Source organism: Vulpes vulpes, chromosome 12, assembly GCF_048418805.1.
Source record: "Vulpes vulpes isolate BD-2025 chromosome 12, VulVul3, whole genome shotgun sequence".
NCBI classification, from domain to species: domain Eukaryota; kingdom Metazoa; phylum Chordata; class Mammalia; order Carnivora; family Canidae; genus Vulpes; species Vulpes vulpes.
In genome coordinates this window covers 183,986,074-184,009,980 of record NC_132791.1, presented here as the reverse complement: position 1 = coordinate 184,009,980, position 23,907 = coordinate 183,986,074, and the positions used below count along the sequence as shown (strand labels likewise).

The window sequence follows — 23,907 nt, the reverse complement described above, 5'->3', positions numbered from 1 at the left end:
CGTGTCACAGCCCAGGAAACTAACAGAAGGTGCGGGGACTTGCCCAGGTCCCCAGAGCCCCTCCGAGGGGCCCGGGAGCCTCTCACTGGGGTGTCAGGATCACAGTCCACGGCCCCCCTGAGGCAGCCGGAACCCGGGGCTCTCGTGGTCGGGCGCTGGTCGCACGGGGGCCTCGGGCTTGAAGGGCCCGGGAGGGCGCCGGGGCTCCGTGCAAACGGCCCGGGCACTCTGCCCCATCTCTCGTGCACATTCGAAAATCTGCGTGACAGCTGAGTGTGCGGAGGCCGCGGGGTACACGGCGGGGTTCTGCTCCACGCAGCCTGACAGCCTTCAGCCTTCCAGGCGACGGAAGGAAGTGGGGGCCAAGAAGGAGACGATGCCACTTTTATGTGTCCATTTATTAAACAAGAACTCCTTCATGACAATTTAGTACAATATTTATTAGCGATTAGTGTTGAGAAAATTATTTCCCTCTACATACAAAAATACAGATTTGAACACTATGAAAACAATCAGCACAAGTACCATGAAAAATAGGTCCTTCAAAAGAAACAAAGGGGCAAAACCGAGGGCAATGTGAGGCTTTGTCTGCTGTCAGGGACAAACCACCGGGGGCAAAGGCTCTGTCCACGAGGACCGAGTCCAACCCACGAGCCAGGGTTCGAGAAGCCGGGAGACACCCCCCACCCAGCAGCATAAACCAATGCGTGCCGAGTGGCATCCCTCCGAATGCCCCACAGCTGTGTCCAAACTACTAAAGGAAATAGACTTTTAAGAAGCAAAATGTCATAGTTGTTAAATTAACGTCGCCCCCCAGAAGTGCCACTGGGCCAAGTACCAGTGAAGACTCACTGCAGTTACCAGCCATCTGACTTGACTTCCTTCGTTAAAATAATTACGTAGTCTGACCCTTCCAAAGGACAAAAGAGAAGCTGTAAGATCATGTTTCAGTAAATCCATTCCTTCACTTTGCAACGGCTCAGCTAGTTGACTCGAGATTTTTCTTGACCAGACAGAACTCGCGTCCTACAGGGGTGGGAAAGCCAAAGGAGCAGCTAGCGGGTTAGCTGGGTCTCGACTTCATGGGGCTCCGCACAGCAGGGCACCTATTTTGTCCAGGCAGAAAGCCAGAAAGGGCCACCGAGCCCACCGTGGGCCCCACGAGCCGATGTGAGATCTGAGGAGGCCAGCGGGCGGAGGGGGACGCAGGGCCGGGGGTGGCCTGAGCCGTCCGCAGACGCCAGGCCCAGGACCGCCCTCGCCAGGCCAGGACACCGGGGCTGCGACATGGGGACTCTGCACCGTCTCCGCCCCAGAGAGGGGAGGTCAGGGTACCGCGGACGTCCATTCTTTTTTATGAAACCACTTTCCTCTTTCTGTTTGAGGTGAGCGGTGGCTCCAAGTGACCAAGTGGTTTAAAAATGCCAAATGCAGTTATACGGATTCATAATTATTTCACAGAAATATACTCTTACTCTCAGACTGTTGAAATAAGCAGAAACAAATCACTGGGGAGAAAGCAGCAGAGAGGAGGCAGGAATAGCCAAGGCGGGTATTGTTTTTTTAATTTTTTCAAAATACGTAACGAAGTCTAAAAGGGATAATGGCCAAACCTCAAAACCATCATTGCTAAAAGCAATATTAAAAGGACACAATCTAAAATCATGCTACAAAAATAGTGTCATCTGGTTTAACTAAATGTACATCTTTTTTTCAATTCCATGATTGACAAGTGTTTATGTGACTCACGCACAGAAGGCACTGAAGGTGAAGCAATTCTTATTTGTCTTAAAATATACAAAGACAGAATTACCTATTTTGGGGAAAAAAACATACAGTCATACCTGTAATAAATAGTTAAGTGTTTTTGCCACGGGTTCCTGAACCCCTACAAATCTCGACATATACAAATAGTTTCGATCCCTACATTCTTTCAGTGGGAACCATATCAAAATCAAGTTATTAAAAGCACTGGTTCTATCCACATACGTTAGTTTCATCATGAGGCAGGATTTGAAAGCTCATTTTTAAAATGGATTACAGAGTGAAAGCGCTGGAAGTAGGCAGCCCCCGTGCGGGTCGGGGCCAGCCTGGAGGTCCATCAGGCCTCCTGCCTGCGTCCTCCCGGGGGGGGGGGGGGGGGGGGGGGGGGCTTGGGCCAACCAGTTCTCCCTTCAAGCCCTGATTATTTGCCTTCCTCGCTTCTGCAGAGAAGGGAACAGGATCTCAAAACTTGCAAAACCGATTCTGGAAAAGGCAAGAAAGCAAAATGGCCCACAGAGGGAGGCAGCTATCAGACTGGCCCTGCCTGGCATGCACATCAGGTCCCCACACTGTCCTCGTGTCCTGGTAAAATGGGGTGCTTCCTACTGGGGTTTCTCAGATTTGACAGGTTCAGACTATTACCAAGTCCCATACAAACCATCACCTGAATCAACCATATCCTACCTTCCTATCCTCTGAGGCACAATTAGGAAAAGAAACTTCCAGCTTCGCCCTGACCCCATCAACAAAGCTGATCAAGATCCTTTTGAGAAGTTTCTACTCTAAATTAGAACCATAAAAGTTCTGATAGTGCACTACAGTCCAGGCTACTAACCCCTTACTGAAGGCTCTCTGGCCTCTGTGTACGATGCATCCCAAAGAAAACATGCCACTCACAGGTGTCTAGATAAGCAGTAACCTGAACTGAAGTCTTGGCATAAAAATGTAGACAACAAGCTAACTCTATGAAAAAGATGTACCATTCAAGAATTCATAAGCTGAATTTTATTCTAGGCAAGTTGCCATTGATTCAAGCTCAGCGGGCTTGTAGGTTAACTTTTTTTCTTTACTGTTTAGGAATAAGAAAAATAGAGAGGGAGGAAAAATCCCCAAGGTTGAGAAATTAAATCCAAATGAAATAAAAACATGATCCAGACCAGAGAAGGGAAAACACATCAGGACCCATTCCTCTGTTTCCAGTCTAAGAGTATATAAATGCCATCTACTGGTGTGAAGAAAAGTCAACCCAGAACATTCCTTTTCAGAAGAAAGTTCCAGATCTAACATATTGAGGGTGTTTTCTGTCAGAGATTGGTTTCTAAATAAAAGCAATGTAGAAGGTCAAATATTTCAAATTACCTTTTCAACCAGACAGTTCTTAATGATCTCAGAAGTATCTGCTGAGGAGAGAAGAGACACGAGATTTTATAACAAGCCAGGAAGGTTTGCAAAGCTCAAGGAAGGTGGCGTTATGTCTGCGTCTCCCTAAGGTGGCACACGAGTTAATGGCAGTCCCTGGGCAAGCACCTTTTTACTTTGCTAAAGAGAATTAATCAGCAATAGCCTTCAGCCTAGAAAGTGCTGCTGCTATTTTTTGTTTTTTTGGTTTTTTTGCCTTTTGCCTTTTGCTACCTATTTAATGTCATTATTTTCCTGTATAAGCAAAATATGGAGAGAAAGACAATCAAGCAGTAGTGACACAACTTCATGGTTGCTTGGTTTTGAACACAGAGACACAAGGGGACCACTTAAATCATCACTGCCTTCCAGAATCACCAAACTGGCCACACACTGCCTCCACACACTATTGATCTGTGAGGGCCAGTTTTGAGAACCCACAGAGAATCTTGCACAGCCAGAGATTAGAACTCACTCCACCTCTTGAATACATGGAAGGGTGAGGAGCTTCTCCTAAAATAGCACAGGAGCGTCTGCAAGAAAAGGTGAGCTGGGGCCACACGGAGGACATGACACACGGAGGCGCTACTCCAGGCTTTGCTGTCAGGAGCACGGATTTGCATACATGTGCAGACAGAGTTACGTGCTTTCTCTCCTCAAGAGACTGCCTGTGGCTTAACCAAAGTCTCAATCACTAAGAAAGCATCAAAGAAAGGCAGATGAAGCTGCAGGCTTTAGAAGAGTAGCCATGTTTTCAACAGAGTCCAAAGCTCTGAGCAGAAGCGTCCAACACATTGGATACACTTCACGCCTACCCGTGGGCAAGAGCCTTCGTCCCAGAGGAGTCATGGTGCCCTGAGGACTCGGGGTGTGGTCCGCCTCCCAGAGCCCAGCCCTCAGAGCCAGGCTGGGTCCCAACTGCCTTCCCCAGGGCTGGCCAGGCTCTGCCCAGACTGGCACTTCAGCTCCAGGTGCCCAGGAGGCCTTGGCGCTGGGACTGGACAGGCTAGTACATCCCTCTTTTGCCAAGCGAAAGTAATCTCTTGGACAAGTGTTGCTGCACAGAGTAAAAATCTGAAATAAAATACTTTAAATCAAACTTCTATGAGATTTTAATCTGTGACTGGCTTCATCCTTCCCTGGCTCTCTCTGAGGCCAGAGAGCTTCTTTAGGCCCCCATGACTGTAATCTCTCTGTTTGAAAGGGACAGACCTCTCCCTCCATGCCTTCAGCAGTGAGAAAGGAAGATGCAGGAGAATCAGAGGGGAAAAAAAAATACCACATCACCCAAATCTGTGCCAAGATCAACTTTCTCTGAAGACGTCAGTGTTTGCATCCATCTAAAACCACTAGAGGTTCCACCAAATGCTTGAGGGTTTCAACCATACAGTCTCCAGGAGCAAATTCCAATTTACACAACGACTGCAGTTCCCATCAAGTTTGGTACCAACTATGAAAGCCAGCACCATCCTACCAGAAAATTGATAAACACTATGACTGCCTCAGCCTTAAAATGCCCCCAAACCAAATGGATGTGATCCATAGTGGAACTATTAAATGTACAAACAAGCTTCCTTCAATTTGAAAAAAAAGAAAGAAAGAAAAGAAAGGTCCTGTTAAGCCCCCACTAAGTCTAGATTGTCTTGTTTGTACACAGAGGCAACACAAGGAAAATGCAAGTGTTGCCACACTCGCCCTAGACAGCCCTCCACGAGTGCTCACCACCACACTGCCGTGCATCCGCGTCACCCGGATTAGAGAGCTAGAGAATGGGCCTGGCCGCTACTGGTTGTACTGGGAGCTAATTAAATATACAGAAATATATTTACAAAAACCATGGGGGAGGCTCATGGCACAAAGGATATTAAATAGTTACAGGGACATAAATAATTCCAAAGATTCTAACACTACGATGCAAATTGACTCCGAGTCGCTCTGTGGCACAAAGTGCCATCACTTTTTATCACCTGTAAGCATTTATAGTTTAGATGGGCTTCAGAACCCTTTCTTGCAGCTTTCAACACATCCTCAGGAGACCAATAGGCCCTTTTTCACCAGATGATAAACTGGTTTTATTGCAGTGACTTGGGAAAACTTGGGCAACAATCCTGCCTGAGTGGTATTCTTTTTTTCAATCTCACTTCAAAGGCGGCTTTTTATTGAGGCCAAGTAACATGATTCCCAGCAGATTTCTGATAAAGTTCAGGGTGGTCCTTCCATGTGGGCCCCGCTGAATGCAAGCTTGAGTCTTTGTGACCCTGTTTCTAACTGGAACTCTCAGAGGGCGATGAGCCCATTTTTGACTATGCAGACACACTCAGCAAATGCAAAATAAATACATAAAATGAACAGATATAAAATCTAGATGTCACAATCTCCTCAGAAGTCACTACATACGCTAAGTCTGCGGAGCATGATTTGTGCTGCCTCGCAACACACACGGGAGGAGGCTCCATCGGACCGGTGTGGGAGCAGTGGGGGGAGGGGGGGTGACCACCAGACCAGCGGGGCTCTGCACCTGCAGCCCACCAGCCCGCCGCCCCCGACGCAGACAGGAGCTCGCACCTGCCACCAGGGCTGCTGCTCCCGGAAGGAACCACAGCAGAATTGAGATGGTACCAGAGGGCTGGTCCAGGGGGCTAGGCCGTCGCCCCAACCCTTCAGACACGGATTCACCCGCCTAGCAGGGCTACCTGCCCTGGGAAATCAGACGCTCTCTTCCACAAAGCGGGCGATGCCACACACGGGGGGCCAGATGCTTTCCCAGCCACACTGCGCCCAACACACACTCACGATCTCTGCCCCGACGGCGCCCGGCTGCAGCTGCCATCAGCCACCACTAGGCGAGGTCCTGGGGGAGCCCCTGGGCTGCAGACTTGTTCCCCCAGCAGGACGGGTTTCCTCCCTGGGGACAGCTGAACACAGAATAGCAGAGCGAGAAGGAGGTTTGTAAACATTAACAACAGTTCAGAGAGCGAAAACCCCACAACTTAAAACATTTTTCCCATGAAAGACACAATTGGTCTCCCACAGGAAAAAATGCAAAGAACAAAAACACTACAGCATCACAGGGGCTCGTTTAACATGTCCACCACATAACCTTCACGTTCTCAAGCATCCATTCGAAACCTCACAGAACTAGAATCTTTCCCCAAAACTTCCAAGATCCACGTTCATAGCTATGACCCTGAGGCACACAAAAGCTACAATCTGTGCCTCCCGAAACATCAGTGAAAGGATGTGTCGTGGTGGAAATTCAAGTATTTTCAAATCCTGGACAAACCTACTCAGAATCACTTTAGAGCTGTCCTCAGGCATTCAACACTTAGCACACATCCCTAAAGGAGAAGTGTGTGTGTCCCGACCTGTGGTCCACGAAGCCAGCAAACGGGCAAGCATTCTGGCTGCTGGAATGGATTGTATTTTTTGTGTGGCTTTTACCTGAGAAGGTAAAATTGCAGGAAGTCTGCAATTTGGCCTCCAAGTAGTAAGGGTGGGTAGAAAGCTGGAAAACAAGGTGGTCCCATATTCCTGGAGGAGAATGTGGGATTCGGGGAGGTGATGCATTTGAAGAGCCATCGAGTGATTTCTCAGCAGGGTAGGAAACGAAAGGCAACCTTCCCACCTGGCAGCAGTCCTGCCAAGCCGCCCCAAGAGGACAGCAGCTCTTCCCAGCCCCGTAACGTCCAGACCCAGCAAACAGCTCCACCAGCACGCCGGTTGCCAAACACTCAGCATCTCACGCGGCGTTCCGGGCCTGTGCTGCTGTCGCGATGCCCCAGGCCTGGAGGACGAGGAGCAGGGGAAGGTCCAGGCAGCAAGACGACACGCCGCCCTGGGGCTCGCGGGGGGCCTGCCCAGCGATCGCTGCTGACTGCTCATTCCTTGATTTTTTACCCCTCCCGGCAGCTCCCATTAATCCAAATTCTTGACTTGTCAAAAAACACATGACAGGGTGGCTCAGAGTCAGATGTGAAGCCTGTGCTCGGGGACAGTGAAGACCTAGAAGAGACGCGGCAGCCAGGGAGGCCAGCTGCCCCCCCAGCCGCCAAATGCTGGGCAATCTGCAGGCCTCTCCTGCCCGCCTCTGTCTGAACAGCGGGGTACAAGGGGCTCCCTGCCTCACGGACCCGCCACCAGGGCCTCTCTGAAAAACTTTCCCAGAATGAACTTTTACCAAAGAGGACAAAATTCAACTTAATCACAGGAAAATCTGACGTGATGAGGGAAAGAAAACTTGGTTGAAAGGATGGGCATGAGGAGAGGGAGGAGGGCTCCGGCAGGTGCTCATGTGTCCAGGCGCTGGATCTCGGGGCGACCGTCCACATCTCTGGACTCTGTGCGTGCTCGGATGTAGTCACTGGCGCTCTGCTGGTGGACACTGACCCTCCACTTCTGCACTGCCAGGAATGTGTTCACCGCATACACCGCGGTTGCCAAGAAGCCAAATATCTACAAAACACAGGCACCGGTTAGTCCTCAGACATGTCAGCCGTCTAGAGGGTGTCTGGGCAGGACCTGCCCTGCACAGCTCACGCTGACCCGAGCTGTGTGCAGCTCTTCCAGCTGTACCACGACGCCAGGCCCACTGATATCTGGCTGTCAGATGATGGCCAAGTGTGTAGTTAAACATGATCCACATAAAGTGCTGCCTGACCTGAAGACAGCCTACGGCTTCTTTTGAAGTGTTCTGGATCTATTAAACACACACAGACACATACAAATCATGGGTTTGCCTCTTTTTCATGGCCACTGGTCCCAGATTAGAAAGCACAATGTAGCCAAAATATTATATAGACAGGAAATGAGCGTCTCATGTGTGAAACCCTAATCAAGCCACAAGGCCTGCCGTTCCAAATCATGGCCCCCGAGCTCCCGCCTGCTACCCGGCTGCCTCTCCCTTGGGCAGCTCCAGGTGGGCAGCTCTGGGGTAAGCAGCAGCAGAAATTTAATGATTTGCTAATGACTGACCGATCTACTGAGTGACACTTGGGAGAACAGCTGGTTTAGTGTTTTTTACAAACCCTTTAAAGTGCCCTTCCCCATCGCAAAAGTGCTACACATTCATTATAAATACAGAACAATACAGAAATGCAAAACACAGAGAATCAAAGTCTTAAATGACCTGGTTCCCACCCTACTCCCAAAGGCATTCTTCCTTGAAAAGCAAAAAAAAAATGTCATTTGACTGCTAAATGGTGTCAAGACCGCACTCTTCTTCATTAAGACCCCACACTGACAGGCCCTTAAAAAAAAAAAAAAAGATTGTATTTAATTATTCATGAGGGACGTAGAGAGAGAGGCAGAGACACAGGCAGAGGGAGAAGCAGGCTCCCTACAGGGAGACCGAAGTAGGACTCGATCCCAGAACCCCAGGATCACGCCCTGAGCTGAAGGCAGACGCTCAACCACTGAGCCACCCAGGGGCCCCCAGATAAGGCTCTTAAAAGCAACTGTCAGAGACATCCAGGGCTCTGCTGGAAACAGACTAAAGGAGTGATTCCCAACTTTAAGTGTGTACCTGAATCACCTGGAAGACTTTTTAAAACATATTTCTTCTGGTTCGGGGGCTCCTGGGCAGGGAAGTTGGTTGAGTGTCCAACTCGGTTTTTGGTTCAGGTCATGATCTCAGGGTTGTGAGACTGAGTCCCACGTCGGGGTCCACACTCAGGGCAGAGTCTGCTTGGGACTCTCTCTCCTTCTACCCCTCCCCACTGTGCTCTCTAAAACAGATAATTAATCTTAAAAAAAAAAAAAGGAGGGAGGCATATTTCTGATTCAGTAGCTCTGGGGGAGCCTGGGAATGGCATTTCTAACAAGTTCCTCCACGATGTGGAGGCTGCTATTCTGGGGACCACAGTCTGAGAACCACGGCCCTGAAGGAACTGGGCCCGCTACTGGCTCGGTAACAACATCATTAGCAAAGAAAAAGCTGAAGAAGAATGAGCAGGACACACACTAGGGGACAGAGGAGGGTGAGTCAGAGTGTACAAATCAGCCTGTGTTTTAACCAACTGAGTTCACTTACCACGGCAGCAATTTCTGCTCCGGTTTTGTGGTTTAAAGCAGCCAATACAATCGAAGCAATAAAGAAAAAGAAAGTGCTGAGTCCAGTGTTGACCAAATCCTAAAAAAAAAAAAGGTAAAGTCACTTGAAAAGAATTATTTCATGCTTTGCCCTAAAAGCAACTGAAAAGCATATTTTCAAATATGGAGGACAATATCCAGCCTCTCTGGCGGCCCCACATTTTAGTCTTGATGCCCAGGGGACTGGACCCATGAAGGAAGGCAAAGATGGTATCAGTGTATGATGCTACTTGGTGTATCACCACAGCAAAATTCACATTTTAACCAACCATGCTGTCGTTTCTAAATTAATTATTATGGAAACCCAAACTGCTAACCCATCAAGGACATGCACGTTAATTACCACTTAGGGTTCTACTGTCACCTTTAAGAAATACATTCAAATCACCTTGGCGTGGACAATGCTCCCCAGGAGTCCAGAAACTTGAAACTGGTGAAATCCCCTCCAACATCCCCTCGTTCATGTGTGACATTACAAGCGCACGGTTTTCAGACTTAGAGAACACACTTAGCCCGACCTCATGCTCTTTCTCATGCACGGTCTCTCAAGGATCTATGTGCCTAAAACCTAGAGGATTTTTTCCTTAGCTTTTTCAAAAGCAAATGCAGTCACATATGCAATGCTTCCAATATTTAACTCCTGTCTTAGCTGTTGGGAGGAACGCAGCACAATGATTAAGTGTCACAGCCTGACTGGGTGCTAGCCAACCATGACTTGGGACAAGTCCAACTTCACTTCTTGGGTCTTACGTGGGAAGAGTACCCCCGCCCCACAGAGTTGTTCTCGGGGTCAGGTGGAGCCACCCATGTGAAGAGCTAAGCACTGCACCTGGCTCACAGGTAGGGGTCCCTCTGCACGTTTATTGATGCTTCTGTTATTACTTTTTTTTTTTTTTTTTATGATAGTCACACAGAGAGAGAGAGAGAGAGAGAGAGAGAGGCAGAGACACAGGCAGAGGGAAAAGCAGGCTCCAAGCACTGGGAACCCGACGTGGAATTCGATCCCGGGTCTCCAGGATCGCGCCCTGGGCCAAAGGCAGGTGCTAAACCGCTGAGCCACCCGGGGATCCCGCTTCTGTTATTACTAATGTGACAATGCACCCTGACTGCCTGGGTCATACCAGGGTCCCTCTGGTATGTGTTTCCCTCTACAAGGGAAAACACAATCCCGGTGCAGGCTTCTGCAGGCGCTCATGGAGAAAAGCAAGTACCAACTACAAAGTTCTGACCATAAACGTCTGCCAGCAGGACAGTTTTTGGCTGTGACCAATGGTAAGTAAGCAAAGGCAAATTTCTCACAAATTCAAACCCAGAAGCATTTAGTTAAAATGCTCAGTCCTGGGTAAGGTGCTGCAGGGATAAAGAAGAATATAAAGTGAACTTTCCAAAGACTATTCAGAAATGGGGGAAAGTTTTATGACACAGTGCTGAAGCCAAACATCAAACATAATCCTATGTACATTAATGGTGACTACGTAAAAAGATAAATTTGGTCAAGGGCCTGTATGCATCAAAGGTTTTAAAGAGGTTCACGTTGTTTGTCTATGATTTCCACATTTGGAAATTAATATTAAATATCATACTTGTGCAAAAAGGTTCAAGTATATAAGGATGTTTGTTACAGAACTTAAAATAGGAAAAAAAAAAAAAGGTAAGCAAACAAAATGCTCACCAACAGGGGATGTGTTAAATAAAAATGGAATACTATGGGGTCATTTAAAATAATGATGTAGTTGTACATTTAACACGGAATAAACTTAAAATAGTTTAAGTGAAAAAGCATGATTCTAATGGTTCTACAAGGTCCTCCCTCCTCACACATCACAACCTACGCGCGGAAGGGAAAGCTAGTCTATCTCGTCTGGAAGGTTTCATCAAGTATGACAAGTGGTTACCCCAATGGGTTGCATCACTCGAAGGACTTTTTAACAGCTTTACTGAAATAGAACTCATATGCCTGATAGTACACCCAATTAAAATATACAGTTCAATGACCACGACTTATTTTAGAACATTTTCGGCTCCCAAAAGGAACTCATTAGAAGTTAATTCTTCATCCTTCCCCTAATCCGAGGCAACTACTAACCTGCTTTCTGTCTCTCTGCGGATTTTCCTATTCCAGACACTTCAAATAAATAGAATGAGATATTTTGGGGTCTTTTGTGACTGCCTTCTTCCACTCAGTATGAGACTTCTAAGGATCACTCATGTTGGAGCACGTATCGATGCGTCGCTCCTTTCTGTTACTGTGTCGTATTCCATTGTATGGATGGGCCACATTTTGTTTACCTTTTCATCAGTTTTTGGACTTTCCAGTTGTTTTGAACAACTGTATTAGGAACTTACAAGCTTTTGGGTAGACATATGCTTGGGTAGACTCATTTGTCTTGGATAATCACATGATTTTATTTTGTTCTTTTATTATTATCTGTATCTTCCAGTTTTTCTGTAACAAACATTGCTCTGCTCTGCACATCTCAAAAGGCTGAAAAGTGGAAGACAGCAGATACTCATCGGCATCACCTACTTGAGCTCCTTGTCCATGAAACAAAAGTCAAGGCTCTTAGGTTCATCCTTCACATCACGGGAAACACACACACACATGCCCTCAGGATGGGCTCTGGGAGTTTTTAGTCAACAATGGTGCTTATTATTATTATTTTCTAATGCTTTAACTGGGACATGTACTCGATCAGCCACATGCTTTCCAGCCTGCCACAGCCGTCCCCGTTCCCTACTGTCTCACACCCGCCACCACTTTATGTTCCCTGTCTGGTCCCTAGAACACCCAAGGCTGCAGCACCTCCTTGTGCTCAGAGATGAGAAGGAAAACCACCCTCACATACACATGCCCACAGGTGTCTCCTTCAGTGTGAAGCCCTGGAACTCCAATAACAGATTAACAGGATGTGGCCTAGAGGGTGCAAATCTGAGGCCGACTGGCCACAGCTAGCCCACAGACAGGTTTGACTTGCACAGCATTCAAAACAAATGTGGACATGCCAACATTTAAATACCAGAAGACTGCACACAAAAAACTAACTTCTTTAAAAAAGAAAAAAAAGAAAGAAAGAAAGAAAAGAAAAGAAAAAAGAAGCTTCTAGATATACTCTTGAAAAGCTGTTCCAAGAATACCCTGAAGCAACTGCACAGTCAGCTGGGGCTGAGGAAGAGAACCACCTGCCCCGTCTCCCCGTCTCCAACCGTCTTCTTACCTGCCCAGCCCCAGCAGGCCAAGTCCACAGCCCTGCTCCAGCGCCAGAGAATGGGCCACCCTGCAACGGGCCCCACGAGTGGGGGCCAGTGGGCACCCATGCCTCTCTCAAGGCCCAGCTGGACTCTGGCTTTTTCTCTGAACATCCCCCTGCCGGCCCCCTCCAGGCTTCTGCCTTGAGGAATCTCCTGCCTCCGGCCTGTTCTCTGCCAGGCCTCACACGAACCTGGATCTCACGGAGCACACTTATCAAGGGCAGGCAGCTTGCGTTGACCTGCCCTGGGCTTTCAGTTCCCAAGCCCTAGCACACATCAGGTGTTCCATACAGGTCTGCCAGACTGAGCACAGGTGAGACAGGTAAACAGGTTCAGCCCCGGGCTGTCACTGCAATCGCTCTCAAACCACTGGGGTCTGTGGCTGGCTCTGGTGTCAGCTCTACACATGGATGACAGGGGGGCAGTTCACGGCCACTAGTCCATACCGTGCACAGACTTGTGCTCAAATGGCCCTAGTATCAAAGGGACAATCATACTATGACAATGGTGCCAAATACCGTCCATGGAATCACTATTGTGCCAACCGTGTGTGTGTCTTTATAGCATCATCAATCCTAACCTGATTATGATCTACAATACATTATAGAGCAGGAGACGTGTTATTTTGTTTTACTTTTAGGGGTAAGGAAACTGAGTCCCAGAAAAGATGAGCATGGTATGATAAAGATTACGTATTTGATCTTTGTCCCCAGTTCCTTGGCACTTCCTGAGTGATAGGAGCACCTTCTGTGATTCATAAGGAACCCCTCTCAACCATGCCTGAGTTTACGCTAATGAGACGACTCCCTGGAGCCCCTGGATAGTTTCAGGATAGGAGCTGGTTACCGGAAAGTCCAAAACCAACCAGGCTGCTAGAGGGCTGGAACTTTCAGCCCCACCCCCACCAACCCACCAACCCTCAAAGAGAAAAGAGGGGCTAAAAATTGAGTCTAAACAGTTAATGAATTAAATCAGTCGTGCCTACATAATGAAATCCCCCATGAAAACCCCCAAGCGACAGTGCTCATGGAGCTTCCAAGCTGGTGACTACACACCTATGCTGAGAGGGCACGACACCCCGACTCTGAGGACAGAGGCTCCAGATCGTCGAGACTTTTCTGGATCCTGCCCTATACACACACACCTCTTCCATCTGCTCCTGAGTTGTACCCTTTACAACAAACTGGTAATCACAAGTCAAACACTCTGCTCTCGTTCTAGAAGTTCCTCTAGAGACTTACGAACCTGAGGAGGCAAACCTGCAGTTGGTGCAGGTCACCTGGGAGCCCCATTTGGGGCTTGCGGGACCAAGCCCTTCTCCTGGGGGTCTGTGCCAACTACAGGAGTCAGTGTCGGAACAGAGCTGAATTTCTGGACACCTCGTTGGTGTCAGAGAATTAGACAACTACTTGGTATGGGAAAACACAGATTCGATGTCAGAAGAAAAGACATACATTTAGTGTGAAAAGTGGTGTCAGAAAACACTACACCATGAGTCATGGCCGAGGCCTTAGGGCTCTGCATGTGGCCCCTCTGGGTGACCCAAACTGTCCCAACTCAGCACCCAACATGGGTTCTTGATCATGAGAGGTCTCTGGGTTGAGCAGGGGCGACCGAGGCACTAAGAAGGAGCACCAAGGAGGAAGAAGAAAAGCCAGGGACAGTGCGATGTCACGGCAGGCCAGAGTGGAGAGCACGATGGGAAGGACGGAGCACTCCGTGGCAGTTCGGCTCCCATGTTCAATGTGGGGAGAACTGAGGAACAGCTAGGGGATCCAGGAACAGGGACGTCAGGCCTATCTCTTGACCCAGGTGGTAGCTCCACAATCTTGATCATTCTTCAGTCAACTGTACATTTTTAATGACTTTATCTGAATAAGCTATATTTGACAGTAAAAGGTGAGAAAAGAAAGATGGGGAGTCGGGACATAAAGAAGGTCAAGGTCCCTCCTCGTTGGAAGTTCAGCTAAGCAGTCGTGACGGACTCAGAGAACCGGCTAAGGAGACTGGGAGCCCCTGGCAGGCGTTCAATGGTTGGCAGGGGCTGGAAGAAGAGAGGGATGGAGGAAGGGAGAAGGCCCAGGGCACTAGCCACCGTAGACATGGGTGGGACACAAGTGTACGAGCCCCTATTACACGGAGAAAACCAAGCACCGCAGGAGGAGTCCCACAGATTCATCAAAAACAAACAAGTGAACCCAGAGCTATCAGAATCTTTCTGCTGGCATCAAATAATGCTTGTATGAAGTATGTACTTTGCATCTTCCTCCTTATTTACCCTTTTCCAGGAATATTTTGTCAACATAGGCTCCTGAAATGACCATTTTTCTAACTCTATACCAATCACATCCTATTTCACTCATTAGTTGGCTCTACTGAGGACAAAATATTCTCACCATGTTGTTAGAGAAACACAACATGGCCAAGGCCAGTCCTCTGTAGCGACTCCATGAGCAATGCCCAGCCCCAAAGAACTCACTTTTTCTCTTCTTCAGAGAACAGATGACCTGAGTACCCCTCAGTAAGTACCATCTCCTCAAGCATGAACTCACATACGCTTCTGTTGAATAAGCATACCCCTTCATCTACCCCAAAAGTGTGGAGATTCTGGAAAGGATCCCAAAGGATTGAAAGTGTTCTCAAGGGACCACGTCACACAGGCGTCTGCCCCACCCAACTCCATCCAGAAGAAAAGGACATATGTTAACTTTCCAGTGAAAAAGATGCACTTCAATATGACCAAATAATGTGGTAGTCAACACATAGAAAGCCCTTCGTGTTTAGAATAGAAAGATCAGAACTCCAGAAAGCTCACTGAGGAGGTATTTCTGGGGATAAAGGGATGTATGAATTAATTATTAAGCTGCAGTATGAAGTCTTAACAGATTTATAGCTGTCAAATCAGTAGATAAGACTGAATTAAGGGAGTAAAGCCAAACCTGGCAGTAGTCTGTAGGGGAAACATGTGGTTGATAGGAAACAATGGCCCCTTGCTGGCAGTAATATTAGTATCTCTCAGACTGGCAGCAGCGCACACTGGCTTAAGGTCCCCTTATATACACTGTCTCGTTTCATTCGTAAAACAAGCCTGTAAAATACTATCGACTCTACTTTACCAATGGTGGCCTTCAACATGAGGCCCTAAGTGACTGACCTGCCCAGGGTCACGCACAGCCCTTAGGAGCCACCTTGTACTTGAACCCAGACAGGTCTGACTCAAAGCCCTCAGTCTTCACCTTCCCGGCAGCCAACTCTAGGTCAGGTAGGCCTTCCAACACTTTGCATTTTGGTTGGAGGAAGTCTAGAAGTTGGAGGAAGTTTATGAGGTTCTCCTATGCTGTCAACTCTGTGAGCACTTTTTTAAAAGATTTTATTTTTAAGTAATCTCCACACCTAACGTGGGGCTCGAACACACGACCCCTTAGGTCAAGAGTCACACACTACCAACTGAGCAAGCCAGGTGCCCCGAGAGCATTTTTTTTAAGGGAAAACACAAACTTTATCTCAAAAATAGTTGAGGTGCTGTGGGGCACCTGGGGAGCAGGTGGGTTGAGTGTCTGGACTCTGGGTTTCAACACTGGTGGTGATCTCAGGGTCATGAGATCGAGCCCTGAGTCATGCTCTGTGCTCAGCAGAGAGCTCTCTCTCTTTCCCTCCAATCCCCTGACCCTCTCTCTCAAATATATAGTCTTAAAAAAAAAAAGAGAGAGATGATAAAACCTGCCACAAAACCAAGACAAAACCAACTGAGTTTTCAACTGACATCAGCTTTTCTAGTTCAGCTCTGCTTTTATTTTCCCTCCTAGGAGTTTGAGTAACACACAGAGTATTCCTTCAGGAAGGCCCACTCCTCTCAGTACCACACCACAGGATCACCATGGGAGTGGCCCCGTCAGGCAAGGTGACCAGCTCCACCTCCTCCCTGGCTCCAGCACACACGGGCCACACTTTCCATGGTGGGGCACACACCCAGCACTGGGCATCAGGAGAGCAGCACGCTCAAGGGTAGGTGGTCTGCAGCGCCCCCTCTCCTGCCACCCTGCACCCTCTCAGGAGTGGCGGCTCCATGGGGTTCTCCTCCCACAGGCACGTAAGTGCGAGGCAGCTGACTGTACTTTCCTGTGACTTCCCTGATTCCCTTCCAGCTCTTGCACATGCTTATTTGTAAAGAAACATCAAGAAAACCAAGCACTATTAAGTTTCCTTTCCCATTTAGCAGGGTAAGGAAAAGTGACACGAGTCCAGGAAGAGGGGCCGGGGAGTGACCAGCCCTGAGCTTCCCATGCCCATCTGGGGAAGGCTGTCAAAGGGGGTTAAGAACCCAAACCATTGAGAGCACATGCTTCCACTCGGGACTCTGATCAAAACATCGAATCCTCCGTGTCCTCCCAGTTGCTTTGAATGTAATGATAATCCTAGGCTTTGCGAGTCACTGGCATTTTCACTTGTATTTACAATTCTTCCTTTTTTTTTTTTTTCAAATTTTTATTTATTTATGATAGTCACACAGAGAAGGAGAGAGAGGCAGAGACACAGGCAGAGGGAAAAGAAGGCTCCATGCACCGGGAGCCCAAGTGGGATTTGATCCCGGGTCTCCAGGATCGCGCCCCAGGCCAAAGGCAGGCGCCAAACCGCTGCGCCACCCAGGGATCCCTTTTTTTTTTTTTTTTTTCCAATTCTTCCTAAAGAGATACTTTGTAAATGGCTTTTGGGCCCAGGGTGAAAAATATGCAAATATATTAATTTCATTTTCTTTCCAGATTCCGTAAACATCAATATTACCAATCTTCTCAGAGGATCGTAAAATGGAAATAACATCTTCAAAGGGGTCAAAATAATTCTTATATGATGGTTCTCCCACTAGGGAAGATTCAGTTTACTTTATCTTTCATTCAACCCAGCAAAGACATTTAAAATTTCACTGTTGAATTACAATAAACTGAGTTTCGGGATGAACTAGCACCAAACAAGATGACAGACAGATTCCAGCTTCCCTCGGGGCTGAGTGGCACCTAGTCCTTTCAAAGTCAGAGACAGGTGGTGACTTGTACTCACTGTCAGGTTCCAGTTGATCTGGGGGATCCTCATGTGCAGGTTCAGACTGAACAGAATCAGCAAGACTCCAGTTACTACAAATGCACTACAGCTCACGAACTCAAAAAAGTAGAGGCCTTCACACGGGGAGCACTCCATGATGGTCTCTATGCAGATGAACGCAATCAGGGCCAAAATCTAGGAAGAAAATTGGAAACACACATGTGCGTGTATATTTAGTACACATCCGTGGACATATGTGCCTGCCGCGTTTAAATAAAACCCACCACCACCACCATATGTGGCCAGTTTTCCTCCGGGGATGGAAGGATCACTGTCAGGAATATGATCTGATGAAATTCTTATGGAACAACAGGTAGAGGGAGGCCTTAATGAAAGGATCGAATTCCTAACGTGAACACCTACACCCTAGCACAGCCCCCCGACACCGTGCGGGTGCGGGTGCGGGTGCGGCTCGGCCCTCGGGAGGAAACAGACAGGACCAGCTCATGTGTTCAGTTCTTCCTCGGCCACTAGTAAGTGGACGCTGCCAACACACGTTTCTAATTTCTAGTCCCTACCACAATTATGCCCGACACTGAGAGGGCAGGGTCCCAACGGCGTCCATCTATGCCATCTGCAGCTACCCTGGTGGTTCGGGCGGGGGGCACGCAGGCTGAGGGCTTTAAGACAGGGCTGGGTATAATCCCCTCTTCTCGCAATGACAGGCGCCTACAAATGAGGTCCACCTAATTAATTCGCGAGCTGTGCTTTTTAAAAGTTATCACTAGACTTGGCCATAAAAAGTCAGAATGGCAGTCTATAAAAACATTGAAAAAAATGACCAATAATGGCACCAACTTGTTTCTAAAGGACCACAGTAACATTCTAGCACTATGTCCCAAGAGATCAGAGGTCACGGTCAAACAGGTATCAATGGAAATTACCATGTGAGCTTTTATTTTTTATTTATTTTTAAAGATTTTATTTATTCATTCATGAGAGACACAGAGAGAGAGAGAGAGGCAAGAGACACAGGCAGAGGGGGAAGCAGGCTCCATGCAGGGAGCCTGAAGCAGGACTTGATCCTGGGACTCCAGGACCGGATCATGCCCTGGGCTGAAGGCGGCGCTAAACCATAGAGCCACCTGCCCTTTTTTTTTTTTTTTTTTAAAGATTTTATTAATTCATTCACCAGGTGAGCTTTTAAAGGAAGATTTCAGGAAAAGGAGGAGGCCCAAAGGCTGAGTTAATGACCCAGCGATCAAAGAAAAGTCAGGTGGTCTTGCACCTAAACCAGATCAACCTTAGGCTCCGGGCCTCTGCTCTAGCACTTGTCTAACCAAACACCTCGCAGCCCACCACATGCAAGCCTGGGCCAGGACATGGGCCAAGCCCCCACTGCAAAGGTCCAGGCAGTGTAGGCAGGTGCTCTGTGGTCCTAGATTTGGCTTTAGAGCCAACACCATCAGCAGCACCAGAGAGCCGGCTAGAAGTCCAGAGTTTCTGCCTCTCCTCCTTGACCTACGAAGTAAAAATGATTGCTTTTTGGTTTTAGGGTTTTCTTTTTGACAAGACCGCCAGATGATGAAAGTGTGGGAAACATACAAGGCACGGGCTGTTCTGTGGCCCTCCTCTGCCTACTGGAGTCCCACGCATGTGCCACTCAATGCCACCTCCTCCCCATGCCTTCCCTGTCTCTCTCCATGCCAGACATGTTTCCATCCTCTGCCAGGAAAGCTTGTTCATCTGTGATTGCATTCTACCCTTTTTTATAATTGTCATTATGCCTCCCTTTGCCTCCTGAGCTTTCTGAGGGCAGGGCCAACCCACCTCTCTCCACTCCAGGTACCAAACAGAGGTACTAGCACACCACCAGCAAACAGGGGGATGGAGAGGGGCCACTAAAAACCCAGACCCACAATTGCTGACATGCTTGGCAGGGTCTCCACGTAAAAGGCACAGGGCAGGGCAGCTCTGCTCCATCCATTATCAGTACTTCAGCACAGCAATCATAAAAGACACCTCTCCTATCAAAACAAGGTTCACACTTCTATTTTAAGTCAATGCATTAGAGATAGGGGTCTTTAAGCACACACTTTGTGCTTTTCCTAATGGCTCTTAAAATTTTCTATAGAACCAGAGACTTGAATTCTCCATCTGAATTACATGCTTGACTTGCAATCAATTCACAAAGGAGCAGTTCATATAAGGGAAACTCCTAAACTTTTTCTTCCCCCTGTAATTGGATCTAGTAATCTTGGGCAAGAAATAACACACTGTACTGATGAGTTACAAATGTTTCTGGTATGCTAACTTCAACCATATTTGTGTGGGAAGGTAACACCTACATTCTTAAATATTAAAAGGAAAACAGTTTAAGAATATGCAAATCTAATAGGCCTCTCAATACAGCAGTGAACAAAACAAAAATCTGCTCTCTAGCTCATAGTCTAATGAAGGAGAAGCTTTTAAAAATTAAAAGTACAGAATGCTAGGCAGTGTGAAGTGCAAAGGGGGAAAAATCAAAGCAGGGCAGGAGAATGCAATGTAACTAGGGCAAAGGTGTTTGAAATTTTAGGAGTGACATGGAAGGCCTGAGAATGTTCTAGATTTATTACAAAGTTTATTACAGTCTATTACAAAGGACAATCAAGTGAAAGAGAACTTCAACTGCCTCTCTTTATTCTGACCTCAGGCTGTAGTCTGATTGAGTTCTTTCAAGCTTATCCCTCAACTCAGGAGAAACACCCTGCAGCAAAGCATGCCCCTGATGGAAACCGAAACTACCCCTTCAAGCAACAAGGACTGCCCAGAGCCAGCCAGACCCCGTGGGGTGACCCCAAGACAATCGTCAACCTGACCTTTATGCCCCAGCTGCTTGTACCTACAACCTTTGGCCCACATTTCTTTCTTTCTTTCTTTCTTTCTTTCTTTCTTTCTTTCTTTCTTTCTTTCTTTCTTTCTTTCTTTCTTGATTTTATGTATTTAAAAATAAAAAAATAAAATAAAAAATAAAAAAAAGATTTTATGTATTTATTCATGAGAGACACAGAGAGAGAGGCAGAGACACAGGCAGAGGGAGAAGCAGGCTCCATGCAGGGAGCCCGACGCGGGACTCAATCCCAGGATCCTGGGATCATGCCCTGGGCCGAAGGCAGACGCTCAACCACTGAGCCATCCAGTCGTCCCTGTCCCACATTTTCCTCACATAAACCCAGAAACATTTTCGGTACTTGAGAAATACCTTTGAGATGCCAGTCCTGTCTTGCTGGTGTCAGCCTCACTGAAATAAATTCCTTTCTAGTTTCACCATCACTCTTTGGATTTTGTCAGTGGTGAGCAGACTAACCTGGTCCGTGGGGAACCCTGGAGCCAGGTGCTCTTGCACCCTGGTGACAAAGGGATATACCTGAACAGCCTATGAAGAGACACAGGAAGCAAGGTCCAAAGGGGCCTCCAACACAGGAGCTTCTGTCCAGGAGTCTGGAACGCACCACCTTCCCCCGCACGGAGATACATTTTGGTTTACCGAACCCGGGCGTTCAAGGTTTTACAGAGCTCAGTCGGTAGCCCCTTCCCCTTCCCAGAGATGAGTGGGGTTGAAAGCTCAAACCTCTCATCACACAGTTGGTTCCCCTGGCAACCAGCCCCCAGCTCTAGTGCTTAGCAAAAGTCCTCTCATTAACATAAACTCTGATGTGGCTGAAAGGACGCTGATGAGAATTATCAAAAGACACCTCTTATCATGGAGAAAATTTCAAGGATTTTAAGAGCTCTGTACCAGAAATGGGATGAAGACCAAATATCTATTTTCTTATTATAAATCACGATATCACAAGTATTCATATGTAAACAGAGATCCAGACAGAGACGCATAAACACACAATTATACACATACAATAATTTAATCAGTTCCCATTCGATAGGCATTCAGGCGGCTTCTAATATTGCTTCTAATGAGCAGCACACTTTTTTGCCTCCCTTTTGACACAGTCAATATCAAATTTTCCTCCAGCACAGTGAAGGCTGACTAACAATTGTTGCTAAAGTAAAAGCTACCTATTGACCAAAAAGAAGAAAATAAGGGTTCAAAGTTACACTGGAAGCCAACTTCAAGGCAAACAAAGGGACGCCTGGGTGGCTCCACAGTGGGGCGTCTGCCTTTGGCTCAAGGCATGATCCCAGTTCTGGGATCGAGTCCCACATCGGGCTCCCTGCTTCTCCCTCTGCCTGTCTCTCTGCCTGTCTATGTCTCTCATGAATAAATAAATAAAATCTTTAAAAAAAAAAAAAAGGCAAACCAAGAATCAAAAGTAATTCAACTTATAAAAGTTTTGCAGGGGCACCTGGGTGGCTCAGTGGTTGAGCATCTGTCTTTGGCTCAGGTTGTGGTCCCAGGGTCCTGGGATTGAGTCCCACATCAGGCTCCCCACAGGAAGTCTGCTTCTTCCTTTGCCTATGTCTCTGCCTCTCTCTGCGTGTCTCTCAAGAACAAATAAATAAATTTTTTTTTTTAAATAAAGTTTTGCAATAGACAAATGTCACAATGTAAAACAGCACAGAGATATTTAAAAAGATACAAATAAGTAACAGTTACTGCATTTGCTAACTGGAGGATCATGCATGTCCTTGGACAAAGAGCCCTTTCCATGGGGCACCTACCAACGAACCAGGAATATTTTCATAGTTGGTAAGTAAGCTGATATTAAATGGTTGTCAGGTTTCTAATTATGACTGACAACATCAGAAAGCAGGAAGGGAAGGAGAGAAAAAGATTTGGCTGATTAAGTTACTATTAAAACTTTTTAAAATTTCATAACACCCCATGTTTCTATCGGTGGGAGTGTTAAGCGTCAAGACCCTTCTGGAAGGCCCTAGTAATCAATCAGCAGCGCTGTTCACCAGTACACCTCGCTCTCCTCCTTCCAGGCACACCGCAGGGTTGGAGGTTTGTGATAAGAGATGTTCCCCAGGCAGATTTATTCTCAGGATGACAGACTTGATGCTCAGAACTCCAGACCTGCAGCTCTGGGTTCCTATCACAACTCCTTTGGCCAGGTGGCGATGGAATAACAATGGGAGTTTTGGGGATTCGGCTCACTGGAAGCTGAATGAGAGACAGGTTACACTTGGGTTCAGCTGTCACTTCCACCCATAGTTACTGTACAGAGTTACATAGTTGTACAGTTGTACACACTGTACATAGTTACTGTAGCTTTCCCACTGCAGAAATGGCTTCCAGATATGCTCTGAGCTGACTTGATGAAGAAGAAATGAGCCCTAAAACTCACAAGGCAGATCAGGATTATATTCAATAATACAGAGTATGCAATTATAAACACACTACATATTTTCTCCCTTTTTGGTGGAAATTAAATAGAATTGATCAGCTGTTCTAGGATATGTACGGCAGAGGCCTGTAGCAGTATTACAAAGCAGGAGCACACGTGTGTGAGAGACTACAATTCATGCATCCCAGTGAGTCAGATGGCATCTGATAAACCTTGAACTGACAAAGTTGGAAAGCCCCTCTAAAAAAAAATGGCACACAAAACTGCCTCCAGTGCACTGAAACAGACTGAAGAAATAAATGTGCCAGTGACAAACTGCTACACACTCATCCATAAATTGATGCATGTTAGCATAACAGCACGTTGATCGCAAAGTGGTGTTGCTCAATACCAAACAGTGGCAATCTAAGATCCGAATTGTTCTGGCGTATACCTACATTTCAGACTGATTCTGTAGACTTTTTCGGTATTAAACTGATCGTACCAAAAATTCAAATATGACCTGTGTTAGTGTAGGCCAAAAACAAAAACATTTTTTAAATTCATAATTTTGTGTGTTTCTCATTAAAAGTACTCACTCTCATACCTAGCTTTCTATTTTTAATTTTACATATTTTCCCTTAAAGTGGGCCTCCCAAAATCACATCAGTCTCAGGCCACTTAAAGCCTGGATCTACTTCTGGGTTTGGATAACAAAAAGTCTGAGTGGGTGAGAGATCTGTTACTCTTGGCAGTGGCCGGCAGGCAAGCTCCCTTCTCCCTGCCACAGCAGCCAGCACTATTCCAGGAGCAGGTGGCCTGAGTACGGCTCATCAGAGAGGAGTGTATTACGTGCCAGAGAAGGAAGCCTCCCTTGTGTTAAGCCATTGAGATTTTAGCTTTGTTTGTTGCTACAGCATAATCCAACTCATACTCACTAGAAAAGAGCACTTTTGCATACTGTTAAATTTCACAAAAAAAAAAAAAAAATTCACATGTCCTAGGTATCTGGTACAAAACTGCCAATTTTATGGGATGAATATGTCACTCACTCATAAAGACACCAGACCCAAATTGTTTTATAAACTTACTAGATTGTCAA

At 47.0% G+C, this 23,907-nt stretch overlaps 1 protein-coding gene across 2 annotated transcripts in view; it reads right to left on the bottom strand.

Moving 5' to 3' along the window:
* Nucleotides 1-380: 380 nt before the first annotated feature.
* CMTM4 (CKLF like MARVEL transmembrane domain containing 4) overlaps nucleotides 381-23,907 on the bottom strand; it is a 69,950-nt gene continuing 46,423 nt past the window's right edge. For both annotated transcript variants that reach the window (XM_072731746.1, XM_072731745.1), the window contains exons 2-4: nucleotides 17,554-17,730; nucleotides 9,191-9,289; nucleotides 381-7,614 (exon numbers count right to left, since the gene is read on the bottom strand). In XM_072731746.1, coding sequence (XP_072587847.1) covers nucleotides 7,450-7,614; nucleotides 9,191-9,289; nucleotides 17,554-17,730 — 441 coding nt within the window. In that variant the 3' untranslated portion in view covers nucleotides 381-7,449. The remainder of the gene's footprint in view (nucleotides 7,615-9,190; nucleotides 9,290-17,553; nucleotides 17,731-23,907) is intronic.